This window comes from Colias eurytheme, chromosome 26 (genome assembly GCF_061535395.1).
Source record: "Colias eurytheme isolate Ceu_HAF_F1 chromosome 26, ilColEury1 Martin Lab GWU primary, whole genome shotgun sequence".
NCBI lineage: Eukaryota > Metazoa > Arthropoda > Insecta > Lepidoptera > Pieridae > Colias > Colias eurytheme.
The window spans coordinates 4,843,565-4,865,237 of NC_143005.1; the positions used below are offsets into that span (position 1 = coordinate 4,843,565).

The following is a 21,673-nucleotide window of genomic DNA, read 5'->3' on the forward strand; positions in this document are numbered from 1 at the left end:
TGTAAGTATGTATAATAAAATTATTACACAAAAAATACGACTGCGTCGTCCTTTCGCGCTAGGTAATGCAAACTAAGCGTGTTTGCCCTGAGGTGTTTGCGGTACGCGGCCCGCGTCGCCCGACCCCCCGCTAGTTCCCCTCCGTTTGCACAAGTACATTCGTCGCCGTACTGTATAGATATTGTAATACTGTGGCTCAGCCGTTAACTGCTCGAGCCGCCCGTGTACGGCCACTCTTACACGAGCACACATGCATGCTCGAGAAAATGCTCCAGTGTATACCTACTATAATGCAGCAAAAAAGGGTTTTTCATTGTGTCACTTGTCATGGTCACTTGTCAAATTGGATTTTGGATCGGGAGCACCACCGCAAGAAAGTTCATCGATTATCATAATTATAAACAATTTTAAAGATTTTTCTTCTCAAGGAATGATAGCAGAATTACTATAAAAGGCTAACACGATGAAGTCCGCTTTGATGGTGGCTGAAAAGCCATCGTTAGCACAAAGTCTTGCTAACATACTTAGCAATGGCAAATGCACGACCAATAAAGGTTTTATTTATACAATAATATGTAATGTTTATTTTATTTTGTACAGGTAGGTATTATATTTCTAATTATTTCAGGTTCTAACTCTGCTTGTTCCGTTCACGAATGGACGGGAACATTCAAAAATGAGCCGGTGAAATATAAGATGACGTCTGTTTGCGGGCATGTTATGAGCTTAGACTTTACTGGTAAATACAACAATTGGGACAAAGTGGATCCTATAGAGTTGTTCAGTTGTCCAACTGAGAAAAAGGAGGCAATGCCGCGTTTACGCATACCGGCGTTTCTGGCTCAGGAAGCAAGGGGATGTGATTATTTGATTCTATGGCTGGATTGTGATAAAGAAGGAGAAAATATTTGTTTTGAGGTATGGATTTGTTTTATTTAATTATTATTCTGTACAGTAATGTACACTAAACAGTTTACATTACACACTGTAAACTATTGTTGAACTTGAACATTTTGTCTGGTTGCTCTTAACATTGGAGATGATTAGATTTAGTTAGAGATGGCTCTGGCTGCTAGCTTTACAGTGTGGAAATTTTCAATGGGCCCTGGAGGGAAAGTACCATAAATACTGAAGATAGTTAATTTTGCTGAAAGGAAACATTCCTTAATTTTTAAAAGGAAATAGAACTGCATTTATATTTACTGCATTTGTATTTCAAGTACTTTCCCTCCAGGGCCCATCAATAATTTCCACACTGTATATATGCCTGATTAACCCATTGACCACCGAGCGGCCCGATCGGGCCGAGACACAATAGATTTTCTATTGTGTCTGTGATCCGAGGACTGACGGATTAAACAAGTTGACTGTGGCACATACAATGCTAGATTATTCAACAAAAATAGTTTTATGTCACATTACTTTTATCTGTAATGTTATTTGCAGGTAATGACATGTGTGGGACCCTATATGAAAGCCGATGTGTACTCCCCATTAGTGACCTACAGGGCCCGCTTCTCTGCTATCACAGAGAAGGATATTAAAGCTGCAATGCTGAATTTAGTACGGCCGAACGAGAATGAATCTCGCAGTGTGGACGCCAGGCAGGAACTGGATCTAAGAATTGGATGCGCTTTTACTAGATATCAGACAAAGTATTTTCAAGGTTAGATATTATATTTTTCATTTGGTTTGGTTATTGAAGCAATAGGACTTTTATAATGTGAACCATAGCTCAGCGAATGTATAGAAAATCAAATTCTTACAAATATTACAATCTATACTAATATTATTAAGCTGAAGAGTTTGTTTGTTTGAACGCGCTAATCTCAGGAATTACTGGTCCGATTTGAAAAATTCTTTCAGTGTTCAATAGCCCATTTATCGATGAAGGCCATAGGCTTTATATCATCACGCTAAGACCAACAGGAGCGGAGCAATGCGGGTGAAACCGTGGGGAACAGTTAGTATGTAATAAGAATGAAACATTCTAATAATATAATATCATGTCTCCATGTTTGTATGAATGTTGTGGGTAAACTTTTATAGGACTGGGTCAATTTTAATTACTCTTTCACTTGCTGGTAAGCAATATTTTAACAAGCAACAGGAAATTTAATAAAGCAAGTTACGAGTATTTAAATGTTATGACATACTCAGACATGTAAACTTGCATGACAAAGTTTCTATTGCATGAGCAATAAATACAAATCACAAGTAGTTTCACTTATAGTGCAAAAAATATACAATTTTAATTTTAATAATGCTTAACATTCATCATTTTAATTTTAACACAATTCATGTTTCCGAAAAAAAATTATACGAAACTTTTTTGGCTAATTTTTTTTCATTTTTCATAGGACGATATGGGGACCTCGATTCATCCCTAATATCATATGGGCCGTGTCAAACACCAACTCTAGGATTCTGTGTTCAACGTCACGACGACATCCAGACATTCAAACCGGAGACGTATTGGGTATTAAGAGTCACGGCCTCCACAAGTGAAGGCCGTGAACTGCCGCTTGAATGGAAGAGGGTCCGCGTGTTCGAAAAAGACATTGCCAATATGTTCCTTGCTGGTATCAAGGAGATAAAGGAGGCTGTGTATGTATTTGATTACTAGCTGTTGCCCGCGACTTCGTCCGCGATTACGTCGTTTTTCGTCATTCGTCGTTTAAAAAAAATACGTGACACTTTATTTTTGAATGTTCTTAATTGTCTCTTATAAAAATAAACTACATTAAAATTGAATACTCTGATAAGAAAATCTTAAAATCGGAGGACATCGAAAATCTGAGGAAAACATGAATTTGATTTAAATTCTACATTACTTAGTAATTCAAATAATAATCTAAATTAAATGTAGATTAACAGTTTGAGCGCATCATTATATAATATGTACCTAAGTATTAAATTACGTTAGTTTACATAGTAATTTTACTAAAAACACGATGACTTTCTTTCGCGCTCGGTACAACAAACTAAGCATGTTTGTGGTACGTGGCCCGCATCACTTGACCCCCCGCGAGTTCCCCTCCGTTACTATGCGAAAATACATTCGTCGCCCTACTGTAGGAAAAATTGTAATATTTTAAATTCGAGAAATATTGATTTCTTGTATTCGACTATTCGTTGTAGTCGAATACAAAATATATTTGAAGAAACTTAGGTTGGCCTTCAGGCAAAAGGGATCCTATCAAATGATAAACTTGACCTTGTATCTTAAAAGTAAGCATGAAAGGATCCTCTGATAATTGTTGAGCACCAAAGGATCATTTAAAACGCACTACTATAAGAGCGAATATTGTCTAAGAACTGTTTAGATTGCACATGTTCCTCTAAAAGTAGTGATTTCAAAGGTTCTGGTGTATCTTCAAACGAAAGCCGACTCCTTACTCCTCTTTAAAGCATTACAAAAAGAACATACTACGTTAATATCGCCTATACAGAAGATGATCTGTAATCAATTGTGAGGTTATAAGCAAACCCACTTTTATATTTGTCGGACCCCACCACCGAATTCGTAGATTGATCTTCTATGTTTACCTCTTAAGTCATTAAGACTGTCGAAATCTGTCTACAGTAAGACGGGCCTCTCGCTATTCGTCCGTTTCAAGAGACCAAATAGTTTCAATTCTTAATCTTTCATTAAACAAACTTATTAATCGTACTTGTCTCAAATAATCTTGTCTCAAATAATGGTAATATTCGCGTCCCTACTCTAGTCATTGCTTATGCTCATGTTCATCTTCAAGAGATCGAATAATATTATGGTGCACCCTATCATTTGTCAATCGGTCTTCATATTGAGTAAAAGTTTCAGATTATCGAGATAAAATATGCCATTTGCGATCAGCTGTGAGACGTTATACCCTCTCAGTGAAGGTTTCGGTCTCACAGGATAGTACATGCCGTTCGCGGTCAGCTGTGAGCCGCAATTCTCGTTGTGAAGCGGTTTCAGGTTCTCGGCATAACATAATATGTTGTTTTCGGTCAATAGTAAGCCTCTTACCTCTAACGATCCTTGAGAACTCTTATTTCTCATTTTCTTAGCTTTGCTCGAATTTCGATATAAAGATTTTTTAGGTGGCACTGATGCGAGTAAATAAAAATTAAGTTAAAACGGACTGAGAGTGTTATAATCATCAATCATCATCATCATCAATACATATAATAAAATTGTGGAAAAGCGATGTCTGTACAATGAAAATATGTAGAAAAAAATTAGCAGGTGTTATTATTAAATCGATGTTGAACCCAAAACTGTAGTTAAAAATTTTTTTGTCTGTTTGTCTGTATGTTTGTGCACGCTAATCTCAGAAACGGCTTATCCGATTTAGATGCGGTTTTCACTAATGTATTGTGGTAATCTTCATTTAACAGTTAGTGTTTATTTCATGTCAATCGGTTCATAAATAAAAAAGTTATGACAATTTATAAGTAATCACGGCGAACATTTGCTAAGGCATTCTATTGTACACTGTACAGTGTACGATAAAACGTAATTTATCTGTTATACGCTACAGTTATTCCTTTACATGTCCAGATGATCATATCAAAATTCCCCAAGGGTTTGGGGGTAAGCTGAGGTAGTAGGGGGGGCGGGGTCAAATTAACATTATGGTTACTTCTAATAGGTAAATTTTCCACACAAAATGTCCTATTATGTCGTATTATATTTTTAACCCCCGACGCAAAAAGATGGGTGTTATGTGTTTGACTGCTATGTATTTCTGTGTGTGTGTGTGTGTGTCTGTCTATGGCACCGTAGCTGGCTAACAGGTAAACCGAATTAGATGCGGCTTTTTTTTGTTAGGCAGCATATTTTCCGACGCTGGTTCTTAGATAAATTGTATCGAAATCGGTTCATCCACTTATTATACCTACATAGGGGTAAAAGTGGGAATGAAAAAATTGATATAATAATTTATTTTTAAAGATCGTTGGGAAGTTTATGAAATTATTTATTCCTTTTTCTATACACTTTTCTTCGTCTAAACGGTTAAGTTACGTGCTCCCTCTCTCTCTCTTCAGCCTTTAGTTACGTGCGTGAGACAGGAAACATCTAATTTGGATTTGTTGCTGGATTTGATAAAAATTGAGTATCGATTAAGCTGATCAGTGGCTACACCATACATTATTAAAAACATCCATTTAAGAAAGGAAGGAAATAGAATTTGCTCCTCTCCCCCCCTGGTTCCTAAAAAATAATATGACATAATTTAAAAGAAATTTTACGTAGAATTAGTTATATAGGCATTTCTTTTTTGATTTTCGATATTATATACTAATCATAATTTTTAATTACAATATTATGTAGTAACTATTTTATATATAAGTTGGTACGTAAGTTTTTTAGCTCAGTTTAGTAAGAAATTTTAATAACAATTCTTTTAATTATTTATGGTAGTACGTATTTACTCAATAATTGTATGTTAAGTAGTAATTCAGCATGGGCGTAGCCACGGTGGGGCTGGGTGGGGCGCTTACCCTGGCTTTGATCTGGTAGGTACCAATTGTGAAGGGGAGTGGGCGTGGGCGTTGGCGTGGGCCTGGGAGTGGGCGTGGGAGTGGAAGCATGAAAATAAAAAAAAATATTGTTGCCCCACCCTGAGCCCATGGTCATAGGTCCCATAGTCACTATTCCACGCGGACGAAGTCGCGGGCACAGCTAGTAGACAAATATAATCAGAAAGCTTTGAACTCCTAAGCTCAACCATAAAAGATAGACATTAATTATGATGTCGGGAGATATTTTTTATATAATATGGAGAACATTTCTTTCATACTAATAATTGTACCAAGTTTCGTTTAAATCCGTCGAGTAGTTTTTGTTTCTATAACGGTTATACAGACAGACAGACGGACAAAAATTTTTGGCGTCAGTGTCGATCCCTAATCACCTCGTGATAGTTATTTAGGAAATATATTTCATGTACAGAATTGACCTCTACAGATTTAATATAAGTATTATTCATATAATTAGATGCCAATTTCCATGTAACGTTAAATTCGACTATACAATAACTAACAGACAACGCAGGTTACTCTCGTTTCCGTAAGTTGAGGCGGCTACATATTCGGTCCTCATAACTTCACTTTTTGTGAACGAAACGACAGCGCGGTTTAATTCGATGCCAACACCATCAAAAAAAGGAAATATTTTTAATTGTGAAAAAATATTATGATTTACACTATAAATACTATTTTAACATTAACACAAAATATAAGACTGTGAGTGTGTAAAAATAAATCCAGCTAGTTTCACATCAAACTTATGTTTTTAATTAGGTATACGACATGAAAATATATTAATTACCAAGCAATAATCATACAGGTAAATACTGAACAAAAGTATTAACAGTCAAAGTATATTTTTACTTACAACATGTAAATGATGAAGGAATAATAATTATCAACGAACTAACCTTTTTGTATTATTGTTTATAAATATAAATTCATAAACAATAAATTTATAAAGAATAGAAAAAAATCGACCACTAAAGAATGCTGGTTCGAGTCCCGCCTCGTTATCGAATTTTTAAAACACGAAGATTTTTAAAAATGTAACCAATGAACACAATCAATATTAGATTAACTGTAATGGTGTCTAGTTTGACTTAAAATAATAAACATCTACCCTCACTTTTAAAAATGTAGTATATTCACACGAATTATAAGCGCACCTTATAGGGAAGGGAAGATATGGGTTAAAGAGTTAAATAAATAACATAACATAATTATATTTAAATTATTAATTTTTAACATTGTGTTCAGTAGTGTTAACATGTAAATTGATTTGATTTTTACGAAATCTCATAGATGGCGCTGTTTCAAATTTGTATACTAATAAATTCATTAAACTGATTCTCTGCCCAAATTACGTAAATGACATAGTTTTTATTGTGCAAAGCTAGATAATAGCATGGCTTACCCGAAACCAACATTTAAACATGAGTCTTTAGATTGTACGCTGTCGTAATACACGGAATACGTAAGAAAAAAAAAAGGTTCACAGCTCCTCCCCCGGAGGTGATAGCATGATAATATGTTTAAAAAAGCCTCACCCGACCTGTTAGTAATATTCATGCAAAATTTGAAGTCAATCTATGCAGTACTTTTCGAGATTAGCCTGGACAAACATACAGACAAACAGACAAACAGACAAACAGACAAACAGACAAACAGACAAAAATTCTAAAAACTATGTTTTTGGCTTCTATATCGATTATAGATCATGGATTATGTATTCTTTTAAAAAAATATTCAATGTACAGTTTTGACTTTCCTACGATTTTATTATATGTATAGATTTCTAATATATGGGTTATTTAACAAATCTGAAGTTTATTTAGAATTGTGTGTGTATAAGATTATGTGTTAGTTGATAAATGTTTACAATTTTACACATAACAAAATTCAGATGTAAAAGCTGAAACTAATGAATCGCAAAATTATCTTTTCTAAAAAGTTCTATTCAAAATCAGTGTTGAATGGATAAAAACTGATTCAATTTCATAAAGTTAGTTATATGGTAGTAGGTTGTGCGTTTAAGTTTTTAATTTAGGACAAAACAAGGGCATAATTTAAAAAATATATTCCCTAGGCACTGAGAGTATATTAAACAATTATTATAAAATACTAGCTATCCGCCCGCAGCTTCACCTGCGTTTTTAAAGAAAAAGCCGCATAGTTCCCGTGGGATTTCCGGAATAAAACCTATCCTATGTGTTAATCCAAGTAACCCTCTATATGTGTGTTAAATTTCATTGTATTCGGTTCAGTAGTATTTGCGTGAAAGAGTAAACATACACACATACATCCATCCTCAGAAACTTTCGCATTAATAATATTATAGTAGGATAGGATAGGATAGTAGGATCTAAACTCATTTTCTTAACTATTTTATTTTACAGCGTTACTAACATTCAGGCTAAAGAAAAGGTGAAAGCTCGTCCAGTGGCTCTAAACACAGTGGAGTTGATGAGAGTGGCCAGTGCGGGCTTGGGTATTGGACCTCATAGTGCAATGCAGGTATGTGTGACTAGCTGTGGCATGTGGGTTTACTTCTATCTATATGTGTTTACAAAGTAGCCAATGTGGTTATCCAGACTATATTATGTATTTTGGAGCAAAATTTCGACTAGAAGAATGAGTTTAAATGTTAATAACTTAGACTTTTTGTTAAATACCAGCAGATATTGTCCTGTATTTGCGCGAACTGTCAAATGCATAAAGTTTAAAGTTTTTTTTTTTTTTAAGATCTATCCCCTGACAATAGCAAACACAAAAGAATTATCAAACTCGTTTTCCTTGGTCAAGACATCACGCGTGGACGGGTGGACCGATTTCGATAGTTCTTATGTAGAGAAAACGTTAATATGTACCACGGGCGAAGCCGGGCGGACTGCTAGTTTAGAAGAAAAAATAAATGTAAAAATATTTTCAGATTGCAGAACGTCTTTACACACAAGGTTACATTTCGTATCCTCGTACCGAAACAACCAGCTATCCAGAAAATTATGATTTGATGTGAGTACAAAAGATATTTTCGTGATTTTCTTTTGTTCAAAATTTTTAAATTGATAGAACTTACAAACAGTTTGTGAGAATTACTTCTGATAAAGGTGCGACAGTGGGTTTCTTGTACCAAATTAACACTCAATCTATGTTATAAATGTGCATTATTTACTAAGTTCTATAACAGCATTTGAATTTAATGTTTTATTCATCAATTATTTTTTTAGGGGCACACTTCGTCAGCAACAGAACTCAAATAAATGGGGCACGGAAGTTAAAGCCCTCATAGCGAATGGTATTAATAAGCCAAAGAAAGGCAAGGATGTAGGCGACCATCCACCTATTACACCTATGAAACCAGCAAGTATGTATATATTTTTTTTATTTTTCTTTGAATACCCTATTTTTGGATGAATTCTCCCATTTTGTAAAAATAGATTAACAATATAATTTTACAATCTTTTTTTCGTCTTTTTAGTTTAGCTAAGACCAATAAAGCGTAGCACGGCGGGTAAAACCGCGGGGCACAGCTAGTAAAATATAAACAATCAGTACTTAGATAAATGACTTTCCTCTATCGTGTCTTCCCATTTCTAAAGATGTTTTATTACATTTTCGTTGTTTTTATGTTAAATTAAGTTATTAACAGCTTATTTATGAACATTACAGCCGAATCAGAACTAGACGGTGACATGTGGCGTATATACGACTATGTGACGAGACATTTTATAGCAACACTGAGTCGAGATTGCAAATATCTATCTACTGTTATCACTTTTCAAGTGGGCACGGAGACGTTTCATTATACTGGCAACACTCTGGTTGATCCTGGTTATACAGAGATTATGCATTGGCAGGTGAGGCTTTTATGGAAACACTGAGTTGTGCACTGTTTATATTTACACTAGCTTACCGCCCGCGGATTCGCCCGCGTTTTCAAAGAAAAACCCGCATAGTTCCCGTTCCCGTGGGTTTTCAGGATAAAACCTTTCCTATATGTTAATCCAAGTTACCCTCTCTATTTGTGCTAAATTTCATTGTAATCGGTTCAGTAGTATTTGCGTGAAAGAGTAACAAACACATACATCCTCACAAACTTTCGCATTTATAATATTAGTAGGATTCAGTGTTCAAATTTAAATGATGTTATACACACTGTTAAATAGAAAATTAATAAACAAAGATGTCTGTATAATATTTATTTATATCTACAGCAGACAACATACTTGTCATTTTCTTAATTTACTATAAAAAATTAGGCATTACATTATTATAATCATCTAATGAAACAGAACAACTTTTTTTATGAACTTGATGCATTTTATTTAAATTAAAATTATTTGCACAAACATACTTTTTTATTTATTTTCCTATTGTAATATAAATAACATCTCATTATTTTGCAGGCATTCGGTAAAGACGAATTCGTACCAATTCTCAATGTAGGCGAAGAATTACGTGCTCATGATCACAGACTAGTCGAGTGTCAAACATCACCACCTGATTATCTGACTGAAGCTGAGGTACATATTATATTTAACTAGCTGTGCTCTGCGGTTTTACCCGCAGTGCTCCGCTCCTGTTGGTCTTAGCGTGATGATATAATATAGCCTATAGCCTTCCTCGATAAATGGGCTATCTAACACCGAAAGAATTGTTCAAATCGCACCCGTAGTTCCCGTGATTAGCGCGTTCAAACAAACAAACAAACTCTTCAGCTTTATAATATTATAGTATATAGATCTATTTATATTATACTAGAGGTCCGCCCCGGCTTCGCCCGTGGTACATATTTCGCAATAAAAGGTAGCCTATGTCCTTTCTCGGGTATCCAAATATCTCCATACCAAATTTCATGCAAATTGGTTCAGTAGTTTAGGCGTGATTGAGTACCAGACAGACAGACAGAGTTACTTTCGCATTTATAATATTAGTATGGATTGTTTAATTTATTTATAATGATAAACAAAGCTCAAACACACTCTGTTCCAATCTATTAAGGATACTATGCATTGATGGTAACTTAATGCACCCCTTATAAATAATCTGTATACCATATACATAAAGAATTAATTACTAAATTAACTAAATAAAATAAATACTCACTGTATACCAAATACAAAATTCATTTCAGTTGATCACACTAATGGAGAAGCACGGTATAGGCACAGATGCGTCTATACCAGTACATATAAACAACATCTGCCAACGAAATTATGTGAATGTTGGCAGCGGCAGGCGGTTGGTGCCAACCAGCTTGGGAGTGGTTCTTGTACATGGGTATCAGAAGGTAAGTTGTATGAATTATTATTTGCTCTATTACATTCTTGTTGAAGTGAAAACTTCTTTAGCGGCGTTGGATATAAAATCTTAAACTCGCGTCAGGACACGTGGCCTGATCGAAAAAGCGTAAGACGGATGTTTTTTTTTTTAGCCCTTATATTCCATGCGTAAGACGGATACCATTCCAAAATATCAAACATGCTGAACGTTAATAATCAAGTTTTCACTTCTGCCGGCACTCCCGGAGTGCAACCCATCTTTTTTATTTTCATTGAGCCTGTTGCGTAATCTATTTTACATTTGTTGTGTAATAGAAATAAAACAAAACGTAAAAAAATCATATAAAAATCAAATTCAAATTCAACTAAAAAATCGTTTTCTATTTACTGGTTACTTTCAAATTAAATTATGTAAGTATATATGTTGTTCATGTCATTAATAATCATGTTACTATTACATGTATAGATTATAATCTTCTTATATATAAAAATGAATCGCAAAATGTGTTGGTAAGCGCATAACTCGAGAACGGCTGAACCGATTTCGATAATTCTTTTTTTATTATATTCCTTGAAGTACGAGGATGGTTTTTATGAAGAGAAAACGTAAATATGTACCACGGGCGAAGCCGGGGCGGACCGCTAGTTACATATAAATGTTTGGTTTGAGAAATAAGGTTTATAATAAAAGTACTGTATTAAATAAAATATCTGTTTATTTGAAAAATTCTTCAGCTCTTTTATTGACAGAGTAATTAATATTAAAAAGTCATACAAAAAGTTTGATATATTTTTCAGATTGACCCCGAGCTAGTATTGCCAACGATGCGTTCAGCGGTAGAAGAACAATTGAACCTTATCGCCATTGGTCGAGCAGATTTCCACGCAGTATTATCGCACACCACAGAAATATTCCGTAGAAAGTTCCAATACTTTGTGAGGAGTATGGAAGCGATGGATCAGCTGTTTGAAGTTAGCTTTTCGTCGCTTAAAACTAGCGGAAAAGCGCTTTCCAGGTGTGGAAAGTGTCGACGGTATATGAGATACATTCAGGTAATTGGAATTTCGCGTCTTGTTGAAGTGAAAACTTCTTTTTTTCTGTAATGGGGGTATAAAATCTTAAACTCGCGCCAGGACACACACGTGACCCGATCGAAAAAGCGTAAGACGGATACCATTCCAAAATATCAAACATGCTCAACATTAATAATCAAGTTTTCACTTCTGCCGGCACTCCCGGAGTGCAACCCGTCTTTTTTGTTATATTTATTTAGGGTATAGAGATTAACTTTTACATAATTATAAGTAGAAAAATAAGAAATGACATTTTATACATTGTGTGTCGGTTTATACAACTTGTCAAAAGATTATATCTTGATTACAATATGCTTGGACGCTCAAGTACTAAGTGGGAGCGGGTCAGTTATAATATTTCTTTCAAATACAAGCACACTAGCCTAGAGGTTATTGGAAAACGAAGACGAAAGAAAAAAAAATGTATTTATAAATAAGTAGGGTCGCGGTGCCAGACATGGCAAGAGCGCGCGTGATCCTAGAAATGCAAAAACTTAAACCTAAACTTCTCAACGTTATAGCTTTGGAAATACTGCATGTATTAAAGCGACATAAAAACTATTGTAAGAAATTGAATTTTTTTAACATAATTTAGGAATACCGTTATTTTAGAACATATTAAACGAAAAAAATCGTACATAGGACGCAAGCGGCAGATTAGATTTTTCTTAATTTTATATAAAACTAGCGGTCCGCCCCGGCTTCGCCCGTGGTACATGTTTACGTTTTCTCTACATAAGAACCATCCTCGTACTTCAAGGAATGTAATAAAAAAAGAATTATCGAAATCGGTTCAGCCGTTCTCGAGTTATGCGCTTACCAACACATTTTGCGATTCATTTTTATATATAAGAAGAAGAAGATAGTGTAGACCGGGAACCCTAGTTGAGGGATGCGGGGCGATCCCATCTTCCCATCCTTTCACGCTAGTACTAAATAATCCACTATTACAACCCTGTAAATGTATTTTTTGCGTGTACAATTTTCGAATATTCATTAATTCATCACTACATAGTATAAAACAAAGTCGCTTTTTCTTTCCCTATGTCCCTTTGTATGCTTAAATCTTTAAAACTACGCAACGGATTTTGATGCGGTCTCTTTTAATAGATAGTGGTTCAAGAAGGTTTTAGTATATAATTTATTAGGTTTTAGACAAAGCGGGCGAAGCCGCGGGCGGTAAGCTAGTTAATGAATATATTGTATACTCACACATACTCACACTTTCACACACTATGTCCATCGGCCCAAATCATAATTATACTTTTATTTTTTAATCTTTTAATTTGTATTCTTTCATCATTAGTCACTAAAATTTATTTTGTTAACTTGCCAAATATAATGTAATATGGAAGTTGTAACGGAAGGCACTGCCTTCTGAGATACAGGTATTTACCTAGTTCAGAAGGCAGAGCAATATTGTAATGTTATATTTGAAGTTGCAAATAAATTTTATTTTTTTTGTTTCCAGGCGAAGCCCGCGCGCCTGCACTGCTCGCACTGCGACGACACGTACACGCTGCCGCAGCAGGGCACAGTGCGCATCTACCGCGAGCTCAAGTGTCCACTCGACGACTTCGAGCTGCTCTCCTGGTCCACCGGCTCCAAGGGCAAGAGCTTCCCGCTCTGCCCCTACTGCTACAACCACCCGCCGTTCAGGTGATGCCCCTACAGCTGTATAGTCCTACTACTATTATAAAGGCGAAAGTTTGTAAGTATGGATGTATGGATGTTTGTTACTCTTTCACGCAAATACTACTGAACCGATTACAATGAAATTTAGCACACATATAGAGGGTAACTTGGATTAACACATAGGATAGGTTTTATCCCGGAAATCCCACAGGAACGGAAACTATGCGGGGTTTTCTTTTAAAACGCGGGCGAAGCCGCGGGCGGAAAGCTAGTCTACCATATTGCTATAATCATGCGCCCTTTAGATATGTGCCTAGAGGTACTACTGTCTGCCCCTACTGCTACAACCACCCGCCGTTCAGGTGAATGCCCCTACAGGTGCCGTCTGCCCCTAATGCTATAAACGGTACAGGCACATTTTATGTGAAAAGCGTGTTGTTGTAGATAATAATATGTGCCTGATAGTCTTTCCCTTCTACTATAACACTAATGGTTGCTCAGGTAAATATGCCCTTACAGCTAGGTCTGGGTGCCCGTACAGCTGCAAATAATTTTTTTTAATACATATCACTATTTGATAGCAAATGTCAAATCAAATCAAAAATTGTGTTTTGAGTGCTTGCAGCTTATGCTTTCCATAACCTATTAACCCATTGAGCCCCGAACGGCCCGATCGGTCCATCGATCGGTAGATTTTCTATTGTGTCTGTGATTCCGGGGCCTGAGTTATTAAAGCGTGAGGGAATGTGTAAAAAAGTATTTAATAAAAACATTATTTTCCTCCAGGGACATGAAGAAAGGCTTCGGTTGTAACTCGTGTACGCACCCGACGTGCCCGTACGGCGTGAACTCGACAGGTGTGTCCGGTTGTTTGGACTGTGATGGTGTGTTGGTACTCGACCCGTCCGCTCCTAAATGGAAATTGGCCTGTAATAGGTATGTATGCGATTGCTATGTGTTTAAATTAGTGTTCAGTTCAGTTACGTATCTTATTAGATTTCTTGAAAGATCGATGTTTCCCCGCAACAGTTAATGTTAATAATAAATTTCTTGTTGTATTAAAGTCCATTTAATACTTCAACTATCAAAAATTTTAGTAAAGCAAATTTTTAAATAGTTTGTCGATTTAAATCATTGTAGAATCCGGTTTGAAGGACCAATATGTTACAAGCAAAAAATTCGTCACGACTTCATTTCATTTCACCAGCGTATTTTAACCATCTTACAACACAGTTTTTCAGCTGTTTTATGTTCAGATACCATTCGGTTCGAAGGACCAATATAAAAAAAATAAAATACTTGAGAGGTGTCAAGAGACTAACGGATGGAACGCAGTTACTAAAATAACTGGCTTGCTTTCTGTGAGACAGTGAAACACGCGCACGCCTAACAAAAAAACAAAAAGTGTCGTTACAACTTTTCGTCTTAGTTATCTCCCTCTAGCCCCTTTTCGCAACTTCGTTCCAAAAAATAACTGCAACATTTAGATTATGAAGTATTAAATAAACTGGCAACAACATTGATCTCCAGTTGCGACATATTTTGGATTCCTATTACCTACATTACCTATGCGATGCGGTTCGAAGGACCATTATTTTATATGCAAAAAAAAAACGATTGTGAAACTTAAGTGTAGTTAACACTTAAGTTATTTGTCCCTTTCACACCTAACTTGGCAAGTTGGTGTGAAAGGGATGAAGGAACAACCAGGCGTTATTCAAAGTCATACCTTCCCGTGACAAGTAAACGTTCATAGTGAAATCTCCAGAGTATTAGATATAAGCTTCTTGGCCACGACATATATACGGTAATATATAGGTAAACCAGAATCTGATGGCAATTAGGGAAATCAAAATTTTGAGTGTGCAACCCTAGGGAAAATGGACTGAACGATCTTGATACTGCTTATTTTTTAGTTTGTTCTCAATATCATTAGTCACATTACATAAGTGGACAATACTGTATGTACTTAATAATGAGATATCCACTTAATATTATGTAGGTACATACTTACATGTATAATATTATACATATTACTTTTATACAGGTAATACATATTATTATTTACACATACCTATTACCTATATTTGTATGTTCATTATCATTATGCCATGTGAAAATATCGATGTTATATCGATAGAAAACTAGACTGCTTATAATTTTTAATAATTAAAATAAAACCATATAAAACTATGTTTATTTTCGTAAGTATTATAACAGATACACACATTATAAAATTTACTTGGACTGCTTGGACTTGACGAATAGCCGTATTGGAAACTCCTGTAATAAGTTTTCATAAAATTATATTCCAATCAACAAACAATATTATAGTTACCTACATATAATATTTTTTAATTGAAAGTATCAAAGCGGGTAAGTCCAATTTACCAATAAAATCTTCTAAATTGAAAATTGTGATGTGTTTGACCCTTCTTCATCAAATATTTTTCTATACACATTATAAACAACACCTCTTGCTTGTGATCACAGCGGCTTTTTCGACATTTTCGAAGATTTTTTTAGACAAAATCCTAAAAATTATTTATCAACTGCAAAAAAGACAAATAATTTGACAACCAATTTGATAGTTGTCAAATAAGTTGCCACATGAAAATCTTTTATTTCTTAAATATAAATATGCCATCAGATTCTGGTAGACCTGATGGCATATTTATATTTAACACACGACAGTAACAGTTTCTTGGTTTAATAATTGTATGATGATGTTGTGTCTCCTCATATGATTTGTATATAAATACATAAAAGGTATATTTTTATCGATAATCGTGACGTCACCACTTTGTCAAGCACTAGCCTGACAAATTGTTTTCTTTTTCATCCTAAATTAACACAAAGGACGAGGTTCTATGCTCCTCTAAAATAATTATACTAATTTATTTTTGCATATTTGCTTTTACGAATTTGGTTTAATTTTTCGTTTTAAATATAATTTAGTTTACATAATATAAATTTTATTGTAAATACTGGTCAAAAATAATTATTGAATATAAGTAGAGATTGTCTAATCTAAAAATGAACGCCCCTCCACTGTGTTTACGCTCACATTCAAAGTACGTGTATAGACGCAATACACACAAATTGGTCTGCCTCATTGGTCGTTCAGTCCTCCAGTCCCGTCCATGCCCGAACGACAGGACCAGTTGGCCAACTAGTGCATAAATGACGCGATGCACGACAGAACGGACGTGTCATTCCGTACATAGCGCGCTCTCCCCGCCATACAATGCTAGGCACCTGAACTGATCGCCCGATTAGTTGACAAATCAGTGCGCGAGTGTCAAAGTTTGCAGTAGAATCGACGCGCGCACACATATAAAGTGGTTCAATAATTATTTGTCCTCACACATTGAAACAATTAAGTTTAGTGGAGGGGCGTTCATTTTTAGATTAGACAATCTCTACAAATATTGAGCTAAAACAATTGGCACATTAAATAGCGTTCTGCGTCCATTACTAGCAGGTATTTAGTAAAACAAGGAAAACAAGGATAAAATCGTAGGTACATTATTTCATTTCATTTCATTTCATTTCATTTAAACCTGTGTATATATTCGAAATATTTCTTCTTGTAAATTAATATCTTCGATACAAAAAAGGACACCATTATTGTATCTTTACGGGTTTCAATCTCGAAATTACCACAAAATGCAACTTTGAAAAAAAAAACAAACAAAATATATCGGCCGAATTGACAACCTCCTCCTTTATTTTGAAGTCAGTTAAATATCAAAAAGGTAACCGCCCTATAGCTTTGACAGTGCTTACGTTATAATTTCATCACAGGGGCTTAGTTTCCTAACTGTATGTATTTGTCAACTGTGTTTTACCCGTCTATTACAACACGACGTGATCATTATCGTGGTTGAATCCTTTTTTATCATCAATATCCGGCTCAAAGGACCAATATTCAAACGTTTAAAAAGCACACTAAACCGTATAATTTGATCGATTTGCAGATGCGACCTGATGATGAACCATTATTGTTCTTTTGATTCATATTCATATTCATTCCCGGACGAGCCCCCAAATGATGTGACCACATTTTCTCTACCATCCGGCTCGAAGGACCAATATTTAAACGTTTCACAAGCACACTAAACCGTATAATCTGATCGATTTTCAGATGCGACGTGATAATAAACGTGTTCGAGGACGCATCTCGCGTGACGGTCAGCGAGCAGGCGTGCGGTGACTGCGGCGCGCAACTAGTGAGCGTGGAGTATCGGGCCGAGCGCACGCGCCTGCCCGCCGCGCTCACCGACATGACCGCGTGCCTGTACTGCGAGCCGGCGTTCACCGCGCTGGTACTGTGCCCTCACTAGCTCGTCACGTGGAGTATCGGGCCGAGCGCACGCGCCTGCCCGCCGCGCTCACCGACATGACCGCGTGCCTGTACTGCGAGCCGGCGTTCACCGCGCTGGTACTGTGCCCTCACTAGCTCGTCACGTGGAGTATCGGGCCGAGCGCACGCGCCTGCCCGCCGCGCTCACCGACATGACCGCGTGCCTGTACTGCGAGCCGGCGTTCACCGCGCTGGTACTGTGCCCTCACTAGCTCGTCACGTGGAGTATCGGGCCGAGCGCACGCGCCTGTTTACCTTTATAAAAATAACAATACCTTGCAAATAGCACAACCTTGACAGATTTAAATCGATAAATCTTTATGCCTTTGATAATAACCCCCTTTTCCCGCAGGGAGATGACTGTATAATTCTAAGAAAATAAACATATCACAAACACATTTAACTGAACAAAAATGAACTCTATGTCCATAAGCCTATGCACTTGTAACTATTCTAAGAATCACCGCAAAGTGAAAATGAACTCTATTTCTATAGAAATAAGGCACATTTCCCCTTACAGGTGGAGAAGCACCGTGCGGTGACGTCACGCGGTGGGGGGGCGCGCGGGCGGGGAGGGAGGGCACGAAATAACAAACATCGTAATAAGCAGCCCAAGGACAAGATGGCGCAACTCGCTGCGTACTTCGTGTGAATGTTATATGCGTATATTCAAAACGTGTTGAAAGAAAATACGTTTATATAGACATACAACCATACTATAAAGATTTTATTAGTGTGAATGTTATGTGCTTACATATAACGCTCGTTTTTAACGTACTTTCTGTGAGACTGTGCGTATGTAATATACATATAACTCACAAGATGTTCATGTCCCCTTAATTTATTACAGAAATAAATAAAAATTAATTTTTAGAAAGCTGTATCTTTCTCATATATGCTTTCCTGCAGATATTATTTTTAACCAGTGTCCTTTAAATTTCTATTACTAAACGTCAAAATAGTAAAAAAAATTGAGGTATGTAAAACAAGAATAGGTGGATCATTTCTAATTATATTTATTACTAACATCATCTCACTTGGTTTTACTTTGATTGTAGAACTATGTATGTCGTGTCTATGTGCATTTTTGTCAGTAATATTTAAGCTAAGTAATGCATTTCGTTGTAAGTAATATTTATACTAAAAGAAAATAAACTTTTAACATTTAAGAATATCTTTGTTTTATTTTATATTTTCCTTTACTTTTTATAAGTCAAATTAAAACAGTATTTGTCTTCAAGAAATTGAGATAGATTAGGATTTGAAATAATTTTTAATTATTGCAACATTTTTTATAAATATATTTCGCGTAATGCTTATGGGCACAGTGTTATCATTAGCATTGAAATAAAAATTAACAAAAAAAATTGCAGAGACAGCTAGTTTCGTTATAAAAAAAAGGCTGTACCGCTGTATGTGCGCGGCGAGGCGGGGGAGAGTACCGACCGTTCCGTTTCTTTCTAACTCATAACTCGTGCTCTTTCTTACCCGCTCCCCGCCTCACCGCACATACCTAGGGCGCGCGCGGTACAGCGGTTGCGGTCAAGCTATAGTTTGTATTACACTAAAAATTCAACACATTACTGCGTACTAATGTCATAAGTTTCTCCAGCGTGAAGTAGGTTTCTGTAAATGTCCTTAAGTTGGACTAATATGTAACTACCAAACACAAGTATGGTATACCTTATTTCTAGAAACACTTAAAGCTAGTAAGGTATGTATGACTAAATAAAACTTCAAGTTCATTATTTGAGTCTTCATTTTATTGTGAATGTTGTCACCTAATGTATAGATACAGTATAATAAGCTTACAATTTATTACTGTATATTTTGTTGAACGAATTTCGTTTCGTAAAAGATCGATTCTATGTATTTATTGAAACCTAATTTGCTATCTGTTAACATCGTGAGGAAAATTTTTAATCATTATAAATTTATTATTTTAAATTGTGCATTAACATGGATTAATGTTTCAAAATAAACTAATAAAATATCACAATGTAATTTTCGATTTCGTTATAATAATTTTAGCGTCTATGGGCGTATTCAGAAAGAAAGCTTGAAACTTATAAGCGCCGATAAGCGCTTATAAGTTTCAAGCTTTCTTTCTGAATACGCCCTATGATAGTAAATGAAGAGCTAGGTACTATGTATTTCTAAAATCCATTTATCTATGTGTAAGAAAATCATGTCAGTATGTTGCCATTTTACAGTGATATTAAATAAAAACATCATAAACTTTTCTATAAAATCTTCTCTCACTCATAGTGCTAATATGAACAAAAAATGCATGTAGGTTATGTGATTTTAAAATACTGCAATAGGTACATAGTTTTATAGTAGTAATTTATCTTTATTTTTTATGTTTAAGAAATATTTTGAAACCCTTTGTTTTAATCGGTATTTCTACAATATAACTATAAAATGGCAACATTTACATTCTGCTGGATAAAACAAAGTAGGTATTTGAGTAATCGCGGTATTGTGCCAATATTATAACAATATTTTTATCACAGACAAGCCAATGATCAGCAACTGCATGTTATTACGTACTGCATAAACTATATTTACAAATGTATGTAGCGATACGAAAAAATAAATTTATGGATACTCTTACCCTTTTCCAAAACGTTTAATCACTAATAGGAATAATCTATTTTCTTATTAAGTAAGGCTGATATTGGTCTAGTGTAGACAAAGTTTTATTTTGAGAATAATTTAAGTATAATATTTATAGTTTTATAATTTGTATCTTAATCTGTCATTAATGAATAAGATCTTAGGGCGTATTCAGAAAGAAAGCTTGAAACTTATAAGCGCTTATCGGCGCTTGTCATGTTCATATATTTTCCTGCGCGGGTTACCAGCACTGACAGGAAAATATATGAACATGACAAGCGCCGATAAGCGCTTATAAGTTTCAAGCTTTCTTTCTGAATACGCCCTTAGATTTTTGTTTACAATTAATTACATTTTTAATGGAAAAGAGTATCTATACCATAGATAAAATATACTTCAATAGATAATAACAGAAAATATATAGCGATTTGGTCACATGGAGAAAAGGATATTAATTACCTAATTATTTCTACGTGCCTTCAACTAAAATTTAAATTGTTGTAATTAAAAAGCATCACCCTGTATGAATCATTTAAATGAATATTAATGATCGAAAAGAAACTCGCAAAGGAAAGTCGATTTGATATGCGTTGATAAAACATTGTAGGTAGGTAATATTAGGTATGTGATTTTGTTAATTGATTACTGTTTATAGCATAAATTGCATGCTTAATTTCTTATTAGATTGTTCTACATTACGCTCTATAGTCAAATATATATTATTATAGATTATAAATAATGCATTTTTCTTATGAATGCAGTCTCGTAAATTTCGATCCAAATTTCCTTAGCCAACTTTGCTATTTTAAAATATGACCGATTAATTATTTTTCTCTATTCACAAGAAATATGCACATATTAATAAAAAATGTTAATATTGTCTGAAAAGAATATGAAAGTAATTATTTGTATCAAAATATTATTTTGTAATGTCGTTTTAGGTGACGACTGAGAATTATTGGACATTTATAATTATATTGTGCATAAAATTTGTCCTATTCACTATAGTATTGTATTTATTTTCTAAAATTACTCTAGTGTAAGTAGACACAGCTGTACATTTAATATTTACGCCTTGAGATTCTTTCATTGTATTTTTACCTTAGCCCAATCGTAATATAATGCTTTGTCAAATAGTTAATTATAATCAAGTCAAGCAATGAAATAACAAGTT

The 21,673-nt window shown here is 35.1% G+C and overlaps 1 protein-coding gene across 2 annotated transcripts; it reads left to right on the top strand.

Moving 5' to 3' along the window:
• The first annotated feature begins 322 nt into the window (after positions 1 to 322).
• On the top strand, positions 323 to 19,037 carry Top3beta (DNA topoisomerase 3-beta). Of its 2 annotated transcripts, XM_090116693.1 has the most exons (15): positions 323 to 554; positions 629 to 918; positions 1,447 to 1,666; positions 2,361 to 2,607; positions 7,920 to 8,037; positions 8,453 to 8,535; positions 8,751 to 8,887; positions 9,193 to 9,380; positions 9,930 to 10,046; positions 10,658 to 10,813; positions 11,604 to 11,858; positions 13,351 to 13,538; positions 14,301 to 14,450; positions 17,662 to 17,842; positions 18,401 to 19,037. In XM_090116693.1, exons 1-15 carry the CDS (start codon positions 464 to 466, stop codon positions 18,530 to 18,532), a joined length of 2,553 nt encoding a protein of 850 aa, XP_089972819.1. In that variant the 5' UTR covers positions 323 to 463; the 3' UTR covers positions 18,533 to 19,037. The 2 variants fall into 2 exon arrangements, with proteins under 2 accessions (XP_089972819.1, XP_089972818.1); XM_090116692.1 differs by lacking the exon at positions 18,401 to 19,037 and having other exon boundaries at positions 17,662 to 18,145.
• The last annotated feature ends 2,636 nt before the right edge of the window (positions 19,038 to 21,673 follow it).